Raw genomic sequence first — 18,934 nt, forward strand, 5'->3', positions numbered from 1 at the left:
AGATGCTGCTAGGTGCACATGCATGAGCTTTTCTTTGTGCCACGTGGACACGCATCGCTGCTGCAAGGCCTTGCAACAGAGAGGTGGCTGGCACAGCTTCGGTGCCTCCCCCTGGGCTGGTGCTGGGGGCAGCCCACTTGGCATCACCGTTCCTGGCAGCGCTAGAGAGGGGGGGGGGATGGAGCAAAACTAGAAATGGGGAGGTTCAGATTGGATGCTAGGAGGAAATTGTTCCCTATAAGGGTGGTGAGAGACTGGCACAGGTTGCCCAGGGAGGTGGTGGAAGCCTCAGCCCTGGAGGTTTGGAAGGCCAGGTTGGATGTGGCTGTGAACAACCTGCACAGGCCATGGCAGTGGGGGTGGAAGTGGCTGAGCCTTGAGGTTCCTTCCAGCCCTGATGATTCTATGATTGCCTGGTTGGGAAAAGACCTTAAGGTTGAGTCCAACCCTAACCTAACCTCTTCCTGCACACAGCTGTTAGACCATGTCCCATCCACCTCACAGAATCACAGAACTCTTTTGGCTGGAAGAGACCTCCAAGACCAAGCTCAGCCTTCAACCCACCACACCACGTGCCAAGGAGGAAGTTCTTCCCCATGAGAGGGGTGAAGCCCTCAAGTGGGTTGTCCAGGGAGGTGGTTGAGGTCTCGTCCCTGGAGGTGTTTAAGCCCAGGCTGGATGAGGCTCTGGCCAGGCTGATCTAGTGTGGGGTTGTCCCTGCCCATGGCAGGGGGGTTGGAACTAGCTGATCCTTGCGGTCCCTTCCAACCCTGACTGATACTATCACAGTATCACCAAGGTTGGAAGAGACCTCAAAGCTCATCGACTCCAACCTGTCACCACAGACCTCATGACTAGACCATGCCATGATGATCCTCTGAAATTGCCAGGCCCCTGTGCTCACTGAGCACCTGCAAGGATGCTGACTCACAGAATTAACCAGGTTGGAAAAGACCTCCAAGATCATCGAGTCCACCCTATCACCCAACACCATCTAATCAACTCAACCATGGCACCGAGTGCCTCATCCAGGCTCTTCCTAAACACCTCCAGGGATGGGGACTCCAGCACCTCCCTGGGCAGCACATCCCCATGGCCAGTCCCTCTTTCTGTGAAGAACTTCTTCCTGATATTCAGCCTAAATTGCAAAACAGCTTTAGAATCCTAGATTCATAGAATCGTTGGGGTTGGAGGGAACCCCAAGGGTCATCCCGTTCCAACGGCCCTGCCGTGGGCAGGGACCCCTCACGCTAGATCGGGTCGCCCAGAGCCACATCCAGCCTGGCCTTGAAAACTCCCGTGGATCAGGTTTCCACCACCTCCCTGGGCAACCTATTCCAAACCCCTCACCCTTGAAGCACCTCTAGGGCTGGCCTGAGCTGGCTGTGCCAAGGCTTGCAGCAGGGAGAGCTGTCGGAAGCGCCGCCCGCGCCCCGCGAGAGGCGGGCGGCTTCCTCGAGCGCCGCGCGAGCCGTGCCGCTTGCCGCCGCCGCTGCCGCCGTTTAGCTTGGCCGAGAGCTTCGGTGCCGCCGGTAGGGACGGAAGCCGCGGTGTTGCTGCTCTTTTTGAATGTGTCTTTATATCCTTTCCCCTTCAGATGACTATGTTCACATTTCTAGCAAGCCCTGTGACCTCCATTGCACCACGGTGGATGGTCAGAGACAGTTAATGGTTGAGGCTCGGGATGGAACATCCTGCAAATACACTGATTTCCGAGGGGTTTGCGTGTCTGGAAAATGTGAGGTTGTTAAACATTACAGCAACCGTTTGCCCTCTGGGCAGCATGCAGAGAATTGCCGCGGGGGGTGGCCGGGGTCTGGTTGGGCCTGACCCCTGCCCCCCCTCTCCCCCCCTCTCTCTGTGCACCCTGCAGCCCATCGGCTGTGACGGGATCCTCTTCTCCACCCACACCCTGGACAAGTGCGGGGTCTGCCAAGGGGACGGCAGCAGCTGCACGCACGTCACCGGCACCTACCGCAAGGGCAACGCCCAGCTGGGTAAGCGCCTGCCCGGGCGGGGGGGGTGCTGCTCTTTGGTGTTGGGGGCTTGGGTTTCTCGCTCAGGGCTGTGCTTTAAATGGACATTCAAAAGAGAAAGAAAAAGAAATGGATTTGTTTCAAATGAAAAATTCAAATTTAAGACAAAATTTAGATTAAAATTTCATTTAAAAAAAATAAATTATATTTTCAATTAAAAATTGAAATTTAAGTGTCAAAATTTTTAAAATGTAAATTAAGGGTTCCATTTTTAAAAAATAAATTAAATTTTTAAAAAATAAATTAAATTTTTAAAAAATTAAATTAAAAAGAAATTAAATGAAATTAAATGACAGTAAATGACAGTAAATGACAGTAAATTACAATTAAATTACAGTAAATGACAGTAAATTACAATTAACTTACAGTAAATGACAGTAAATTACAATTAAATTACAGTAAATTAAAATTAAATTAAAATTAAAAGAAATTAAATAAAAATAAATCAAATTAAAATTTTTTAAATGGAAACTTTAAATTTTTTAAAATTTAAACTTTTAAGTTAAGGTTTTTTTTAAAAAATAAAGTTTCAAACACTTTGAAACATGCAAATTAGAAACTTTCAAACTTTGAAAAATGCAAATTGAAAGAGTTCAAGCTTTTTAAATTTCCAGGTTTTAAACAAAAAAAAATAAATTAAAAAATTAGTTTTAAAAATTTGAAAGACTTTTACTTTTTAGATTTAAAAAATTTAACTTTTAAGTTTCTAAAAATTAGGGTTTCATTTTTAAAATTCAATTTTTAACATTTTAAATTAACTTTTTTTCACATTAATGTATTTTAAAATTTTTGTTAACCTTTTTAATTGAAAGCATTTTACTTTTGGAGCATTTTTAAGGTTCACCCATTTTTTTTTTTTTTTGCCTTTGTGATTTTAAAAAAAAGTCAAAATCCATGCAAGCATTTTTTAATTTAAAAATGCAAACAAATGCCATGTTAAAAATGTTTCTTTTGTAAAAAATGCTTTAAAATTTGTAATTTAGAAAAATTAAAAAGGATTTTAAACCTTTTTCGTGGAAAAAATTAAATTAATTTAATTTCAATTAAATTTAAACTAATTAATTTAAATTTTAATTTAATTTAATTTTAATGTCATTTAAATGTAATTGAAATTTAAATTAATTTAATTTAAATTTAATTTACATGTCATTTAAATTTAACGTCAATTTAATTTAATTTTAAAATTTCATTTAAAATTTTTAAAAATTTGTAATTAAAAAATTAACAATTTAATACAAACACTTTTAATTTGAACATTTTAAATTAAAAGTATAATTTAAATTGTTTACCATTTGTAATGTTAAAAAACGAAAACAAAAAATCGATGTCAGAATTTTTCATTAAAAATTTTCAAATTGGCAATTTTTAAAAATTAAAATTTTTAATTTTTTTTTAAAGTAAAAAAAAAAAAGAAAGGATTTAATTTTTGAGAGACTCTCCTCACGGAAAGAGTTCTCAGGCATTGGAACAGGCTGCCCCAGGGAGGGCTCAAGCTCAAGGTCTCTCCCACCCAGGCAGTTCTGCGGTCTGTGCACAGCTCGCAGGTGAGGTTTGGGTGAGGTTTGTGCCTTAGCCGCCTGGGCTGCGGGCTTTCCTTCCCCGCCCTAAGGCAGGGTCCATCCCTCCCCCCCTCCCCAGCCATCGGGGAGATCCTTTTTGCAGCCAGCCAGCGAGCAACATTGGGGAACTGTTTCAGCCCATCGCTGCGAAGCGCCGCGCTGGCCCGAGGCCGGCTTGCCGGCCGTGTCGCGGCGTTGGCCGCTGAGGGCCGGCGTCAGGCTCTCTGTTGCAGGTCCCCTCTGGCTAACCTGTGCTTTCCCCCAGGCTATTCCCTGGTAACTCACATTCCTGCCGGAGCAAGGGACATCCAGATCGTGGAACGCAAGAAGTCTGCAGATGTCCTGGGTGGGTAGGACCTCGTGGGGCTCCCCCAACGCTACCTACTGCTTGCCCCAGGGTGAAGCTGAGCGTGGTTTGACCTCAGAGATGAGCAAGCAGCTCTGCTGACGACGTTGCCCAAGTGCAGAGTCCTGCAGATGGGGAGGAATAACCTCCTGCACCTGCAGGGCTGAGAACGCTGACCCTAATCTCCAGTTGCATTCACAGGGGAGTTTCTCAGCACCAGCATTAGGGCTCTTTACACACTAAGGTTATCCCACTGGACTTCCACAAAGCCTCTGCCTTGTGGTTGTGCTGTTCCAGCAGGTTTGGAATCTCTCCAGACAAAAGAGACTCCACAACCTCTCTGGGCAGCCTGCTCCAGGCCTCCAGCACCTTTCACACCAAAAAAGTTTCTCCCCTTGTTCAGATGGAGCCTCCTGGGTTCCAGTTTGTGCCCATTGCCTCTTGTCCCGTCCCTGGGCACCACTCAGAAGAGCCTGGCGCCAGCCTTTTGCCCCCAACCTTTAGCTCTTGCTGAGCGTTGCTCCAATCCCTTCCGGGGCTGCTCTTCTCCAGGCATGTCTCAGCCTTTGCTCCTCACAGAGATGCTCCAGGCCCCTCAGCATCTTTGTAGCCTCCTCTGGGCTCTCTTCCAACAATTCCCTGTCTCTCTAGAGCTGGGGAGCCCAGACCTGGCCCCCAGCATTCCAGCTGTGCCCTCCCTAGGCTGGAATTTCCCCCACGCCATCCTGGTTTGGCTTTTTTGTGACGCTCTAACAAGCCTTATCCCCTGGATGCCCAAGTGCCATCCCTGTGATGACAGTGGCTCTCCTCTCTCCTTTGAAGCTGTGGCTGATGAAGCTGGCTACTACTTCTTCAATGGGAACTACAAAGTTGACAGCCCCAAGAACTTCAACATCGCAGGCACGGTGTTCAAGTACCGCCGGCCCATGGATGTCTACGAGACAGGCATCGAGTACATCGTGGCCCAGGGACCGACCAACCAAGGCCTGAACATCATGGTGAGCTTGGACTTCTCATGTTTGGGAGGTTGATGGGGGAAAGAGCGAGCCATGGTGGGCTGAGGAAGAGGTGGCCATAAAAGCAGAGCCCTGCTGTGTTGTCCCAGCTTGAGGCAGGGAGTGGGAGCAGTGCCTGTGCCCAGTTCCTTGCAGGAGCTGCTGGGTTGGGGCCACCCTGCTGGGATGCAAGGCTGTGAGTAATGAGTGTGGGCTTGCTCACCCCTCTCCCTGCAGGGAGGAGATGCCTCAGGCGCCGTGGGGAGGTTTCTTCTCTTCTCCTTGGCATTTTTATCCCAATTACCTGGCAGGGATGGGGAAAAATAGGAAATGAGGTCAGCTAGCTTTGGACAAGTGCACACAACTTAAACCTCAACTCTGGCCTGAAAGCAAACCACCCACACCCAGGCATGGAAGAAAAAACCATTTCAGCTGCTCCTGGGCAGACAGCCAGAGTCCAGCTGCTGCCATCTTCCAGCCCTCAGACTGCCCTGGAGAAGGAGGAGATGGTTTCTTGGGTGCTTTAAGAACATTAGACCAGTAAGAGGCTGTAGTGCATCAGCTGTAAATCCCTATCCCCAGTGGGGATGTTGGAAGGGACCCTCAAAGGTCATCTTGTCCAACCCCCCTGCAGTCAGCAGGGACATCTCCAACTCGAGCAGGCTGCCCAGGGCCACAGCAAGTCTGATCTTGAATGTCTCCAGGGATGAGGCCTCGAGCACATCCCTGGGCAGCCTGTTCCAGCATTCCACCACCCTCATTGTGCAGAACTTCCTCCTAATGCCCAGTCTAGATCTCCCCTGCTGCAGTTTCAAACCATTGCCCTTCATCCCATCACCACAGGCCCTTCTAAACAGCCCTTCCCCAGGCCCCCTTCAGATAAGGACTTGCAGCTATCTGTGCCCCTCACGAAGCCACACAAAATGCAAGTGGTGATCAGGAGCTTCTGAAGTGGCTCTCCCAAATCTCTGCTTGCTCAGCAGCAGAGGAGGAAGCCTGACCTGTGGCTCCCAGCCTCTCAGCTGTGGCTAATCCCCAGGGCAGTGCTGCCATACAAGCCTTGGAAAACTGTGCTGGGCTCCAGCTGTAAGAAGGTGGCAGTATGATGGGAAGCAGACTGGAACTAGCAAAGCAGGTCGGCTGTTTGCTGATTGCCAAGCCCAAAAGGAACCCCCAAGCTCTCCAGGCCATCTACTCACCACCCCTGCTGAAGACTTACTTCCCCTTTGTTTGCCAGGTCTGGAATCAGAATGGCAAGAACCCATCCATCACCTTTGAGTACACCCTCCTCAGGAAGCCACACTCCAAAAACCTGCAGCCCATCTACTACACCTTCTCTGAGTCCGAGAGCGAGGAAAGCAGGGAGTTTGATGGGGATGTGCCCCTGGGCTTCATCCAGCACAATGCAACCTACTTTGGGAAGCTCTCCAGGGAAAGGATGGACTTGGAGAACCAGGTGTTTGGGAGGCAGGACACCGAGGAAGAGTTAAACTTGAGCAAAGGTCAGGAAACCAATGAGGTCTATGAAAGAGCTGAAACAATTGACTGTGAGCCAAAACTGAAGGGCAAACAACCCCAAGGTAAGGAGGAGACTTGGCCCTCACTGTTCTGCTTCTCAGAGCTCTTGTTGAGAAATGCTCTGTCTCTACCTCTGGTTTGTGTTTTGGAAACCTTGGAAAGTCCTTGCAAAAGATCTCTGCTCAGAAATCCTCTTTGCCCTTCAGGTTCTGGTTTTTGGGCAGGGGGGTTGTGTGTGTGTGTGGGTGGTGGCCACGGGCAAGGGCTCCCCGCTGCTCCCCTGCTGTGCTTTGCCTCGCACCTAGGGCAGGAGGGAGCCCTGGGTGCACAAATCTCCCTGTCCCAACATCTTCCACCACAGCCCCCAGCAACCTCCTTCCCCCTCCAATCCCTTGGGCATCCCCCCACCAAACTGCCTTGGGTGCTTTCCCAGCATGGCTGCATGGGCTCTGGGGCCGGGAGGACGTCTTCCCTTCTGACCTCTGCTATTGCTTGGGGCGGTGCTGGCAGGTGCTGAGCTCTCCTCTGGCCACGGATGAGCCCCACAGAGCCTCAGACCCTTCCCAAAGGGGTGACAACCCCACGGGGATCCCCCTCCCCAGGCCCCCCAGCTCCCGCCCCTAGGCTCCCGGGGGGCTGCTCAGGCTGCGGCGCGTCCCCGCTGCTCCGGGCTGCTCTCTCCTCCCAGGCTGGATGCATTCTGTGGTTGTCACTGTTGTTTCCCCCCCTGTTGGCTCCAATCTAGATTCAAACGTAACCAGGTCTACTTACCAGACAGACCATGACGAGAGGGAGCTGGAGCCCAGGCTCCCCCCCAGGGAGTTCCTCCTGGAGAATGCCATCACGGACAAGCTGCTGGAGAAGGCCTCGGACTCCAAGGAGCTGCTGCTCAACGTCACCATGAACAGCATCTTTGCCCAGGGGGACCCAATCAGCCCTGTGGGGCCACACATTGACAGCCTCTACGTTGACTACGAGGACGCTGACGGCTTGGTGACCTACACCGTCAACGGCACTTACCTGGAGCTGAGCAACAGCAGAGCCACCAACGGCTCGGTGGAGGTGCCCTTCCCAAATGCCACTGTCACCATCACCAGCCCCCAAGGGAACAGGACCCACAAAGCAAGGTAGGAGACACCTCTTTAATGATGCTAAACCCTCTTCCTTGCTGCCCTCCACTCGCCATAGCCCTGTGCTCAGTGCAGTCCCCACTGAGTGGCTTCCATCCGCTTTGGAAGCCAGAAGGTAAGTGGGGGGTAGGGTGGTGGATGTGAAAGCTTCCTGAGGGGGATCAGTGTGGAAGGAAGAGCCAGAGGTCTGGGAGCAGAAAGTCAAGAGAGGAAAACTCTCCACCTTCCCTAGTGGGGATGTTGGTAAGGCCATGCTGGTGGCTGCCAGCTTGTGCCAGCTCTCTGCCTGTCCTACCTTATGAGAGCCACAGCCATCAAGGAGCTGCTTCGTTTGGCCTCCTCTTGATGTTCTGCTCTAATTCCCCAGGCCCCTTCCTTCCAATTCTGATGCAGCAGAAGTTGGTCCTGGCCCCTTTCTACCCACCCTGTGACTGCCATCCACGATCCTCCTCGCTTGTGTCGGCTTCCAGCAGCTCCCAGGCATGGTCCTGAACGCTAAAGCTGCTGCTGGAGGGGCAGAGCAGGACAGCAGGAGCTGTGCTGTAGGGGCTGCAGAACTAGCCTGGGTTTGATGCAGTGCAATTAGTGCCTGCTCTGACAAGAACATCAAGTGGCAGCTCACTGGTTAATGCCAGGGCCATCACTTCAGGATGCCTTTTAATGGCTGGTTTGGAGAGTTAGAAGCTGCAGAGGGAAGGTGGAAAAAAGGCTTCAGCTTGTCCAGGCTGCAAGGATGGGCTGGGGGAAAGGGAGTCTCAAGCTGGGGTTTGTCTGTGAGGCTGTGTCTAGGATCTACCACAGAATGGGTGGGAAGTTGGAAGGGACCTCTGGGGATCACCCAGCCCAACCCTCTCCTCAAGCAGGGCACCCACAGCACAGTGCCCAGGAGCACAATCCCCAGCTGGGTTTGGAAGCTCTCTGGACAAGGAGACTCCACAACCTCTCTGGGCAGCCTGCTCCAGCACCCTCACAACAAAAAAGTTTCTCCTCCTGTTCAGATGGAACCTCCTGGGCTCCAGCTTGTGTCCCTCACCCCTTGTCCTGTCCCTGGGCTCCCAGCCCTATCCTCTTGCCCCCCACCCTTTAGCTCTTGCTGAGCTTTGCTCAGATCCCCTCTGGGACAGTTCTTCTCTAGGCTCACCAGCCTTCTCCAGGCATCTCTCAGCCTTTCCTCCTCACAGAGATGTTTCAGTCCCCTCAGCATCTTTGCATCCTCCTTGGGACTCTTTCCAGCAGTTCTCTGTCCCTCTTGAACTGGGGAGCCCAGAAACAGACCCAGCACTTCAGACATGGCCTCACAGGGGCCACCCCTCTTGAGGCACCCAAGGGCTGTCTGAGAGCCACCTTTGTTCCCAGCCCATGGGAGCTCATTCCCAGCGTGGGCAGATGTGGACTGAGGTGGGACCCTTGCTGCAGAGCAGCAGTTAGCTCCCCTTGGGGTGCAGCCACACGCTGGAGCACTCTCCAGAGCTTGAGCTCAAACCAGGATCTTGGGAGCCACCCAGGTCACAGGCACACAGCTGTGGGTTCATGCCTCACTGTGGACCCCCAAAGGCTTGCTCAGGACCCAGGGTACCCAAAGCTCCCTCGTGGGTCTCCTGATTCTTCTGTCTCCCAGTCTTCACCACCAGCAAAACACAGCTGGTGATGCTGAGCTCCAGCAGAGGCAAAGCCCTGAGCAGAGGCTCTCTGCTTATCGTTAGCTGGATTTGCCCAGAACTTAAAGGAGCTTAAGCTAAAGAAACTTCTGCTCAAGAAAATGTCCATGAAGCCAAACATATCAACAAACTTCTTAATGATAAGAACAGCAAAACCCTGCCAAGGGCTTGAGTCTATCATCTCTTCTTGTGGCTTGGCTTGGAAATCCTGCTGTCAGCTGCCAAAGCAAACATGTCCACAGCTCTGCTGAGGAGGGGCTGCCCAGCCCTTGGGGCTCCCCTGGTCCCTGGCATGCTCCCAGCGTGGCCTCAGCTGGCACCCTGTACCCCAAGCCTCCCTCCCAGTAGCTGATAAATGGGGCTTGTGCTTCCCTACCTCCTGGGAATGCAGGCACCTTCAGGTGGTTTGAATTTCAGGGCAGCTCAGCTCTTGCAGCACGATCCCAAAAGACTCCCAGTGGCTCCAGGACAGAGTTTGTTTGGTGCTAGAAGTCTCCTTGCACTGCCCCTGGCTGCCCATCTGTTGGTAGCATGGGGTAAGGACTTGAAGCCTTTCAGCAAGGACACTCAAGAGCTGCCATTTCCCCCCCTACCCTTCTTCCCTTGGCTTTATTCTGCAGTGTTCCCTCTTCTTCCTCTGCCTCTCTCTGGGATAAACCAGGAAGTTTTCAGCTCTAAACGTTAATATCCACAAAGGTTTTGCACTAACCAGGTCCAGCTGGGGCTAGAGCCTGGAATCCCAGGCTGGTTTGGGTTGGAAGGGACCTTTAAAGCTCAGCCAGTCCAACTCTCTGCAGCCAGCAGGGACATCCCCAAGCAGAGCAGGTTGCTCAGAGCCCCAAACAACCTGACCTGGGATGCTTCCAGGGATGGGGCAGCTCCCACCTCTCTGGGCAGCCAGGGTCAGTGCCTCACCACCCCCAGTGTCAAAAGTGCCTTCCTTATCTCCAGGCTGGTCGATCCAGACTAAACCTACCCTCAAGATGAGAGGTGTTCTGCTCCTGGCTGTCTCCATCCCTCACTGTGGGGCAGCAGAGGAAGGGCTGAGAGACAGCTGTGGGGTAGCTGGGTTGCAGGATCCATGCTGTTTGGAAGCATGGTAGAGAAGGGGAGGTAGAAAAGGCACCAAAGCCCCTTGCTCCTCATTGCCAGAGCCCTTGTGCATGGGGGCATTGCTCCCCTTCCTGGCAGCTCAGCTCTTGGCACTGAGAGAGCAGCTGCCTGTGTGTGGGCACTGGTGGAGGAGGCAGGGATGGGCCCTGGCTGTTCTGCCCCCACTGCAGGGATGAGTGATCTGGGGATGGCACACCAGGGGCTGCCTGTGTGTGCCCAAGCCTTCAGTGCTTCCCCTCCGGCTTGGTGCTTGTCATCACAGAATCATCACATCCCAGGGTAGAAGGCACCTCAAGGATCATCTGCTCCAACCTTTCCTGGCAAAAGTTTCAAGCCCAGGTCCAATCCTAACACTGAGCTGTATCTCCTGGGTGGGAACTCTGCATGGGGAACCCCAGCTCAGGTTAACAAGGCCAAGGTTAAAGCTCCTGCTGGCACCCAGCTCAGCAGGACAAAGCCCATCCTGGCAGCAGGGTGTGGGCTTGGTGTGCCAGGGTGGTGGAACATGAGGCATGTGGAGAGCACTGGGGACAGGACTTGCTCCTCCAGGAGGAAGGGAGGTGGAGAGGTACAGCCAGCAGCTTCACTGGAGGAAAGGGCACAAGGGAGAAGCCTCTTGCCCTGGGCATGGGGCAGGGTGGTGACTCTCCCTCCAGGGACATGAGCAAAACTAAATGGTGCAAGGCTCTGTGGGACTCAGTCTCTTACTGAGGCCAGCCTGGCTCTGGGCAGGGGTTTGCATCTGAGACCTCCTCACTCCTTCCCAGGCTCATTTTGGGATGGATGTTGGCTTTCTGCTCCTTTGTCACTCCCTGTCAGTGACCCTTTGCTGACTGTCACCAGCCAGCCTGTACATGTGGGACAGTGGTGGTTAGAGGTGGAGCATCTTCTGTCTCTCTGAACTGTGGTAGTCCTCAGTGTGGATGGAGGGCTCCAGCTGCAGGAGCACTCTGCACCAGCAAGCTGTGTTCTAGTCCCTCTCTGGGGACAAGCCCTGCTGGGATGGGTTTGGGTGGCTGGCTCTTGGGCCATGGTGGGGACACAGTGCTGATTTTCCCTCCCCTGCAGCAGTTAAAACCTTTCTGTGGCATGCTAGGGCAGGTCCAAGCACCCTTCATGCTTCATCCCATGCCATGCTGTGTGGTCAGGGATGATCCTGCCACAGCAGCCACGAGTTCCCCATTTGGCCTAAAACAAACCCCAGAAAGGTGATCCCAGGGACACAAGCACAGAATGGTGCAGGGTTGGAAGGGACCTCTGGAGATCCTTGAAGCCAAGCCCCCTGCCAAGCCAGGTTCACCTAGGGGAGGTCACACAGGAACACATCCAGGTGGCTTTGGAACCTCTCCAGAGATGGAGACTCCACCACCTCTCTGGGCAGCCTGCTGCAGAGCTCCAGCACCCTTCAAGGAAAGAAGTTCCAAGTTCAGATGGAGCTGCTTCTGTTCAAGTCTGGACCTGTCACCCCTTGTCCTCCTCTGGGGTGTTCCTGTGCACTTGTTAGGTTGCTGGGGGGAGGATTTTGGGGGAAGCTGGGGGTGAGGAACTGGTGTGGGGGTTTAGGTGCATGGTGCTTGAAAAGCAGAAGCCAGGAGCAGGCAGGGAAGAAAAGACTTCAGTTCAGAATAAAACTCATAACAAAAAGGTGTGTGGGGGGGTGGAAATCAAAAAGCCAGGGGCAAAGCCCAGCAGCTCTGAGGGCCAAAGTGCTGCTGTTGGCTTTGAGAGAGGGGAACAAAATGACAGTTTTGCTCTTTGCAGTGGCAAGAGGGCTGAACACTGCCCTGTGACCAAATGCCTGCTTTATCTGGGAAGAAATTCATCCCTGAGTCCTCCTTACACATAGCTGAAGCTCTCCATTTAGGCTCAGGTACATTAAAGAGGCACTGGTGAAAGCCTTCTGTCCTCAGATGTGGTCTGAAGCTTATTTGGGAGATTTATATTCCCCTTCCAAGGGAGACCAGGTCCTGGTGATGGGGAAAACATTGGAGCAGGCTGCAGGCTGAGGATCTGTCCCATTCCCCAGGCTAACTCAAGCCCAAACAAGCAGCTGCTGACCATGGTTTTAATGGATCTGACTGAAAACTGTCATCTTGTGAGTCCTCTTCTGGCTGGGTGGCAAAGGGCAGCACCCAGGGCTGGCTTCAAGGGGGCTGCTGTGGGTGCCCAGGCAGAGCTGGGCAAGATACAGACTCCACTCTGAACAGGGTGGCAAAGGGCAGCACCCAGGGCTGGCTTCAGGGGGGCTGCTGTGGGTGCCCAGGCAGAGCTGGGCAAGATACAAACTCCTCTCTGAACAGGGAGCTGAGGTGGTTGTTTTCCCTCCCCTGCCCCCCTCCCCCAACCAACCAGGCCCATTCACTCTGCTTCCACTGCAAAACGCAGGAAGTGACCACTTGCCAAACTGACAGAGGCAAAATCAGCAGGGAAAAGGAGGTGGTGGTGGTTGTTTTCCAGCCTCCTGGAGGCTGGGGGAGGCCGAGGGTGGGTGGGAAAGGAAACAGCTGGGTTCTCCACAAAGCTTGATTGGATAGGGCTGGGCTGGAACGTTTATCCTTCCCCTTTCCAACTAAATAAGGGCAATTTCAGAGCTTCTGCTGCCTAGAAATCATACAAGCTGCACATCTTGCCAGGCCAGAGCCAAGTGGAGGGCAGGATCCAACCCTGGAGGCTTGTTGCAGTGTAGCTGTGTCGAGGGCAAAGGGACGAGGAGAGAACCGAAGCCTTTTGTTGCAGAGGTGCAGTACCCCTGGTGTCCTCCCACCTGACAGCACGCAGGGTGGCAACCTGAACCGGGAGAAGCTCTTCTTCTTGGCTTGCCAAAACCCTTTTTCAACACACCAGGCTTGACCCTGATCCTCCTTTTCCTCCCCCACTGTGGGCAGCGTGGAGCAGGGGAGACGCAAATCGTCCCCTCTCCCCCACCCCGAGCGACCCCACCAGCGGCAGAGCGGCAAAGGCAAGCTGGGCATGCCCTGGTGCCTGGGAGCAAAGCGTGCCCTGAGGAGCCAACCTCAGCTCCTGTGCCACAGGCTTGGAGTGAGATGCTGAGATTGGAGCCTCCCCCCCCACCTTACCAAGAGAAAAAACCAACAACCCAAACACCCCCAACCCCCCAACTGCTCAACCACCTCGAGCAAGCTGCCTCCTGGCGAGGCCAAGGGGTAGGGAGATACTGCACCTTCAGTCACTGTCCGTCAAGGGCCAGGTGTGTCTGAGCAGGACCCAAAAGAAATGCAACCTTTTAAGAGATATATATATATATATATACTGGTTTAAATTCTGCACTGTTTTCTACTTTGTGGGTGTTTTTATCCCATTCTCTCTATTTCTAGACAGTGGAAGCTCTGCCTCTAAACCGGGCTGGGGAATTCTACTTGGGGCTCAGGACAGGTATGTTGTGAAATCCGTTTAAAACCGACCAAAAGAAACCAGCAAAGACCCCTCCCACCTCCCCCCAAAGCAAATCTTGTTTTTAATCAGTAAAATAAAACCAATCAATCCTCAATCATGCAAACAAAGCAACCAAAACAAGCCCATCCCTTTCTCCCCCACCCCCCCCTCCCCCAACCCCCTCCCCATCAACCCAAACCCGACCTGCAGCCTGCTGTGTGCGTGTCTGACGTGGCCTCTCACCACCGCTCGCCTTGTAAATGCCTTCTTGTTTTGTTTTGTTCCTTTCTCCTCTCCCTTTTCTCTCCTCTTCTTTTTGTTTTTTTTTTATTTTTTTATTTGATTTTTGTTGTTGTTTTCCTTTTGTGTTTTTTTGTGTTTTTTTGTTTTGTGTTGGTTTGGTTTTGTGTTTTGGTTTCCGCTCCGCTCCGTTTCGCTTACCGCTAGAAACAGATTGAAGTTGTTAAGAAAGGGCCAAGGTGTGAGTGCTGCTGACATGTACAGGTGGAAGCTTTCCTCCCATGAACCCTGCAGCTCTACATGCACCACAGGTAGTTATAAGGAGCGGCCCCCTTCTGCGCCACTGCTGAAAATCACCTGGTGTTGTGAGTCACTTTTATGTCTGGTAGGGATGGGAAGGAACCTGGTGATGTCTAGGGGAGGTTGTGGCCTCTGGAGGTGGCTTAGTGTGTGTGTCCCCCCCCAAATCTGCAGGGCAACGAGGCTGGGGAGGGGTCTGGAGCACAGCCCTGTGAGGGGAGGCTGAGGGAGGAGCTGGGCAGGAGAAGAGGAGGCTCAGGGGAGACCTTCTTGCTCTCTACACCTCCCTGAAGGGAGGCTGTAGCCAGGCAGGGGTTGGTCTCTTCTCCCAGGCAAGCAGCACCAGAACAAGAGGACACAGTCTCAAGCTGTGCCAGGGGAAGTTTAGGTTTGAGGTGAGGAGAAAGTTCTTCCCAGCCAGAGAGGTTGGCCATTGGGATGTGCTGCCCAGGGAGGTGGTGGAGTTCCCATCCCTGGAGGTGTTCAGGAGGGGACTGGATGTGGCACTTGGATTTAGTTGTCAGGAGGTGTTGGGTGACAGCTTGGACTTGATGATCTTTGAGGTCTTTTCCAACCCTATTGATTCTATGCAGAGGGGGCTGGGAGCATGCAAGGCATGCTGACCTCACAGGTGCATTGGGGACTGGCTCTTCAATGCTCCTGCAAACCACCTTCCCTTCAGAGTGCTCCGGGCATCCCCTTTGCTTCCCAGCCCAGTGGGGACGAGCTGGGGCTCAGCAGGGTCCCCCAGCCTCTGCTGAGCTGCAGCATAGAATCATAGAACTGTTTTGGTTGGAAAAAGCCCTCTGAGCTCATCCAGTCCAACCATGGCCACAGGTCTCTTGAGCACCTCCTGGGATGGGGATTCCACCACCTCCCTGGGCAGCCTGGGCCAATCCCTGACCACCCTTTCCACTAAGAAATTGTCCCTCATGTCCAACCTAAACCTCCCCTGGCACAACTTGAGGCCATTTCCTCTTGTTCTACCATCTCATCCTAGAGCACAGTGCCTCTGTTTAGGGTTGGGGGTTTTTTTGCCTCCTTCCCCTTTTTGACTGTTCAGAGGGGGTTTGAAAAAGCTCAGCTGCCTCCCCACAGAGTGAGATCTTGAAGATTGCTCAGCTCTGGCAGGAAACAAACCAGCAGTTGGCTCTTTGAGTTTTGTTGTTTCTCCCACTCCTTCCACCCTGGAGCCTGATCTCGACTGCGAGGGTGGAAATCTGGAGCAGCAGCATAGATGCCAGGGATGTCAGACCTGAGCCTCTCTTCATTTTCCTTCAATTCCCCCCCTCTTTTTTTGGTCCCTGGAGAAGCTCCAAGCCACCTGGTGTCTCTCCTCCTTTAGCCCTTGGTCCCTGCAAGCCCATCACTTGGTGAAGCCTGTGTGTGGGTTGAGTTTTTCCTGCACCATGCCTGAAAGGCTCCAGCCCCTGTGGTGCTTCTGGAGATAGAAAGAAGGGGGGAAAGGAGGAGAGAGGAGCTGCAATTTAAGGCACCTCTCCTAAATGAACAGATGTGAGGGTTTGAGGGTTTTAAGCATTTGCTGTTGTCCAGCAGAGACAAACCTGCAGCTTGCCAGCAGCAGGAGCTTCCCAAGCTGTCCCTTTCCCTGGCCACATGTTCTGGGATGGTTTTGAACTTCTTTGACCCCCTCTGAACAATTTTCCCTCCTTGGCCACGCTGCTCTGCCCTGCTGGGAGAGGTTTGACTTAAACTTCTCCTTTCTCCTTGCCTTTTCTGAATGCCACAGCAGAGGGGAGCTGAAGCATGGCTAGAGCTGGAGCTCTCTATTCCAATGGAGGGGTTTGAGTTCCATGGAAGCCATGCTCTTGAGAGCTGCAATTCCTCTTACCTGTAGCCAGAGCAGCCTCCTGGACCCCAGCCAGCTCCCAGAATGGGCTTGACAACATTTACTCTGGCACAGCAGGCTGTAAGGGAAAAGGTCTGGGTGTGACGACATTGGCTCTGCCTGCTTGTGGTGGGGGAGCAGGAGGGGCAGCTGCCTCCTTGCAAAGCCCCCCAGGAGAGCTCTTCCTTGGCCAAAAGTGCCTGCAGCTGGGGGGCAGCTGGGCATAAATGAGGTGTAGTGACTAGAGAGAAAGAGAGAGTGGGTGGATGGAGAGGCTTGGGGACCATTTTCTGTGCTTCCCACCCTGCTGGCTGTGAGGTGGAGGGAGCTGCTGAGCAGCCTCGTTGCCCTGAGTGTTCCCTATCCAAGGTGTTAGTCACACATTAATCTTGGTGACAAGCCCTGGCAGGGGTGGCCATGCCCACCTTCAGAGCCAGCCAAACTCAACCACACTGCCCACACTGGCTGGGTGGCCACCACGATCCTCCCTTGCTGGCAGCATCTGTCCCAGGGGCCAGAGAGTTTGTTTGGCTTTGCTGCTTTCTGTTGGGAGGAAGCTTTGGAGGGGGGGGAGGAGAAATATATAGCTTAAAAAAACACCCAACCCACAACCAAAAAGGGGAAGAGCAAGGGGTTTGGATGTCCCAGTATTCCAAGCAGCCTCTGTTGTGTGTGTGTTGTTCTCTTTGACACCAGGAGTGATGTCCACATATGCGATGTGTGTTCGCTATGATGGGATCGAAGTGGATGATACCTACTGTGATGCCATGACCCGCCCCGAGCCCATCCATGAGTTCTGTGCTGGGAGAGAGTGCCAGCCAAGGTATCACCTCACCAGGGCTTGCTCTGCTGTGGATGTGTTGTGGGGAGGGGGCTGGTGTGGATTTGTTTGGGGGGAGGCAGTAGGGACGAGGCCGTAGCACCTTCGCCCCTCCTCCTCTAGCTGCGTCTGCCCAGGGTGCAGCAGGAGCTTCCTTCGGAGGGCTCCAACTCAAGCTGCCAGCTTAAAACTTCCTCTCTTGGGTTATGCTCCACAGTTCTTACAGGCAGGAGCCTTGAGCCATGGCACTTCCATAAATCCTGGCAGGGTTTGTGCCCAGGGGGTCCCATCGAAGTCAAGCCCAGCTTCAAACCACGGCCAGGAGGTGGAGGAATGTGTGTGAGCTGGCTGGAGGGCACTGGACTTGCAAACCATGCCATGGGTCCAGCCTCCTGCCTCCTTCAGCATCCCAAACAGCCCTGAGGTTTGCTTGTGGCAAGGCAAGAGATGGTTCAGAGGGCAATCCGTGCTGGAAGTCCTTCCAAAGGCTTTTTCCTTCTGATGTGGTGCTGGAAGTCCTTCAGAAGGTTTCCCTTCTGCTGTGGCTCTATCCCAAAGCAGGACTGCAGGCCAGAGCCAGGCTGTGTGGCTTGGGGCAGCTCCCTGCTGCTTTGGAACGTGAGCTGCTTGGAGGGTTTGCAGGGAGCAGCAGTTATGGGTAGGACAGAGCAGTGCCCATCAGAGAGCACTCTGATGGTGTCAGACTTAGGGACAGGATGAAGGGAGAAGAAAAGCTGCCTGGTGCAAGTCCTGCAATGCTGTCACTTGTCTGCAGTGCAAAGCAAGGCTGGAGTGATGCCAGGGACCAGGGATGGTGCCTGGTCCCTGGAGAGTGTTTGCTTTTACCTTGGGTAGCTGTGAAGGAGAACTTTGGCAGTCTAAGATCTCATTGAACTTTGCATGGTAAGGCTGAAAGCCAGGGTAGGCTGCAACTGGGGCAAGAAAAGTGTGGGGATGGGAGCACTCTGGGCCAGGTTGTTGGGGCTCTGAGCAGCCTGCTCTAGTTGCAGATGTTGCTGCTGACTGCTGGAGGGTTGGGCTGGGTGCACTTTAAAGGTCCCTCCAATCCAAACCCCTCTAGGAATTTAGCACAAGGAGACTCCACAACCTCCCTGGGCAGCCTGCTCCAGGCCTCCAGCAGCCTCACACCAAACAAGTGTCTTCTGTTCAGATGGAACCTGCTGGGTTCCAGTTTGTGCCCATGGCTCCTTGTCCTGTCCCTGGGCACCACTGAGAAGAGCCTGGTCCCATCCTCTTGCCCCCTGCCCTTCAGCTCTTGCTGAGCATTGCTCAGATCCCCTCTGGGGCTGCTCTTCTCCAGGTTCATCAGCTTCAGGGCTCTCAGCCTTTCCTCCTCACAGAGATGCTGCAGGCCCCTCAGCATCTTGGTAGCCTCCTCTGGAGTCTCTCCAGTAGCTCCCTGTCTCTCCACAACACAGAATGTGAATTCTGATCCATTTAGCTCATTCTTCACTCACCATCCTGTGAGTGTCCTGCAGAAACCTTGACTGCTGCTCTCTTTCCCCAGGGTTCAGAAGCTGCTCCCCTTTTGTGATGTTGGGGCAGTAAGGGGGCAGCCTTGGAGCAGATCCCAGCTCTTCCAGCCCGTCTGGTGTCCTGAGCAGAGCTAGAGTGGTGCTGGTCCATGAGCACCTGCTCCACCAGGGCTCAGACACCTTTGTGGGACATTCATTGCTGGGATTTGCAGGGTGTGATGGGTGCTTGGGTCCTCCCCAGGCCGAAAAGACAGCTCAAAGGCGGGCAGAAAGCGTGGCCAAGAGATGTGCTGGTGGGGCTGCAGCTGGGGAGTGGGTGACAAACCCTTAGCAGTCAGGGCACTAGTGCCAGCACCTCCTTTGCCTCTGCAGTCTGGCTTCAGCATCCACTGTGGGCACCACACCTGCTGGGTGAAACCCCCACAGGTTAAGACCTCCTATCCCATGGGAAGACCTCTCCCATGGCGGCCGACTTGCAGCC

General features: G+C 53.1%; 1 protein-coding gene across 1 annotated transcript in view; it reads left to right on the top strand.

Annotated features, from left to right (window-relative positions):
* ADAMTSL2 (ADAMTS like 2) overlaps positions 1 to 18,934 on the top strand; it is a 34,662-nt gene that overhangs the window by 7,640 nt on the left and 8,088 nt on the right. The window contains exons 7-14 of the mRNA XM_054174377.1: positions 1,598 to 1,743; positions 1,874 to 1,997; positions 3,861 to 3,941; positions 4,764 to 4,939; positions 6,174 to 6,516; positions 7,200 to 7,581; positions 14,196 to 14,299; positions 16,834 to 16,960. Of these exons, the coding sequence (XP_054030352.1) occupies positions 1,598 to 1,743; positions 1,874 to 1,997; positions 3,861 to 3,941; positions 4,764 to 4,939; positions 6,174 to 6,516; positions 7,200 to 7,581; positions 14,196 to 14,299; positions 16,834 to 16,960 (1,483 nt within the window). The remainder of the gene's footprint in view (positions 1 to 1,597; positions 1,744 to 1,873; positions 1,998 to 3,860; positions 3,942 to 4,763; positions 4,940 to 6,173; positions 6,517 to 7,199; positions 7,582 to 14,195; positions 14,300 to 16,833; positions 16,961 to 18,934) is intronic.

The sequence above is a fragment of the Dryobates pubescens genome, chromosome 29 (assembly GCF_014839835.1).
Source record: "Dryobates pubescens isolate bDryPub1 chromosome 29, bDryPub1.pri, whole genome shotgun sequence".
Taxonomy (NCBI): Eukaryota; Metazoa; Chordata; class Aves; order Piciformes; family Picidae; genus Dryobates; species Dryobates pubescens.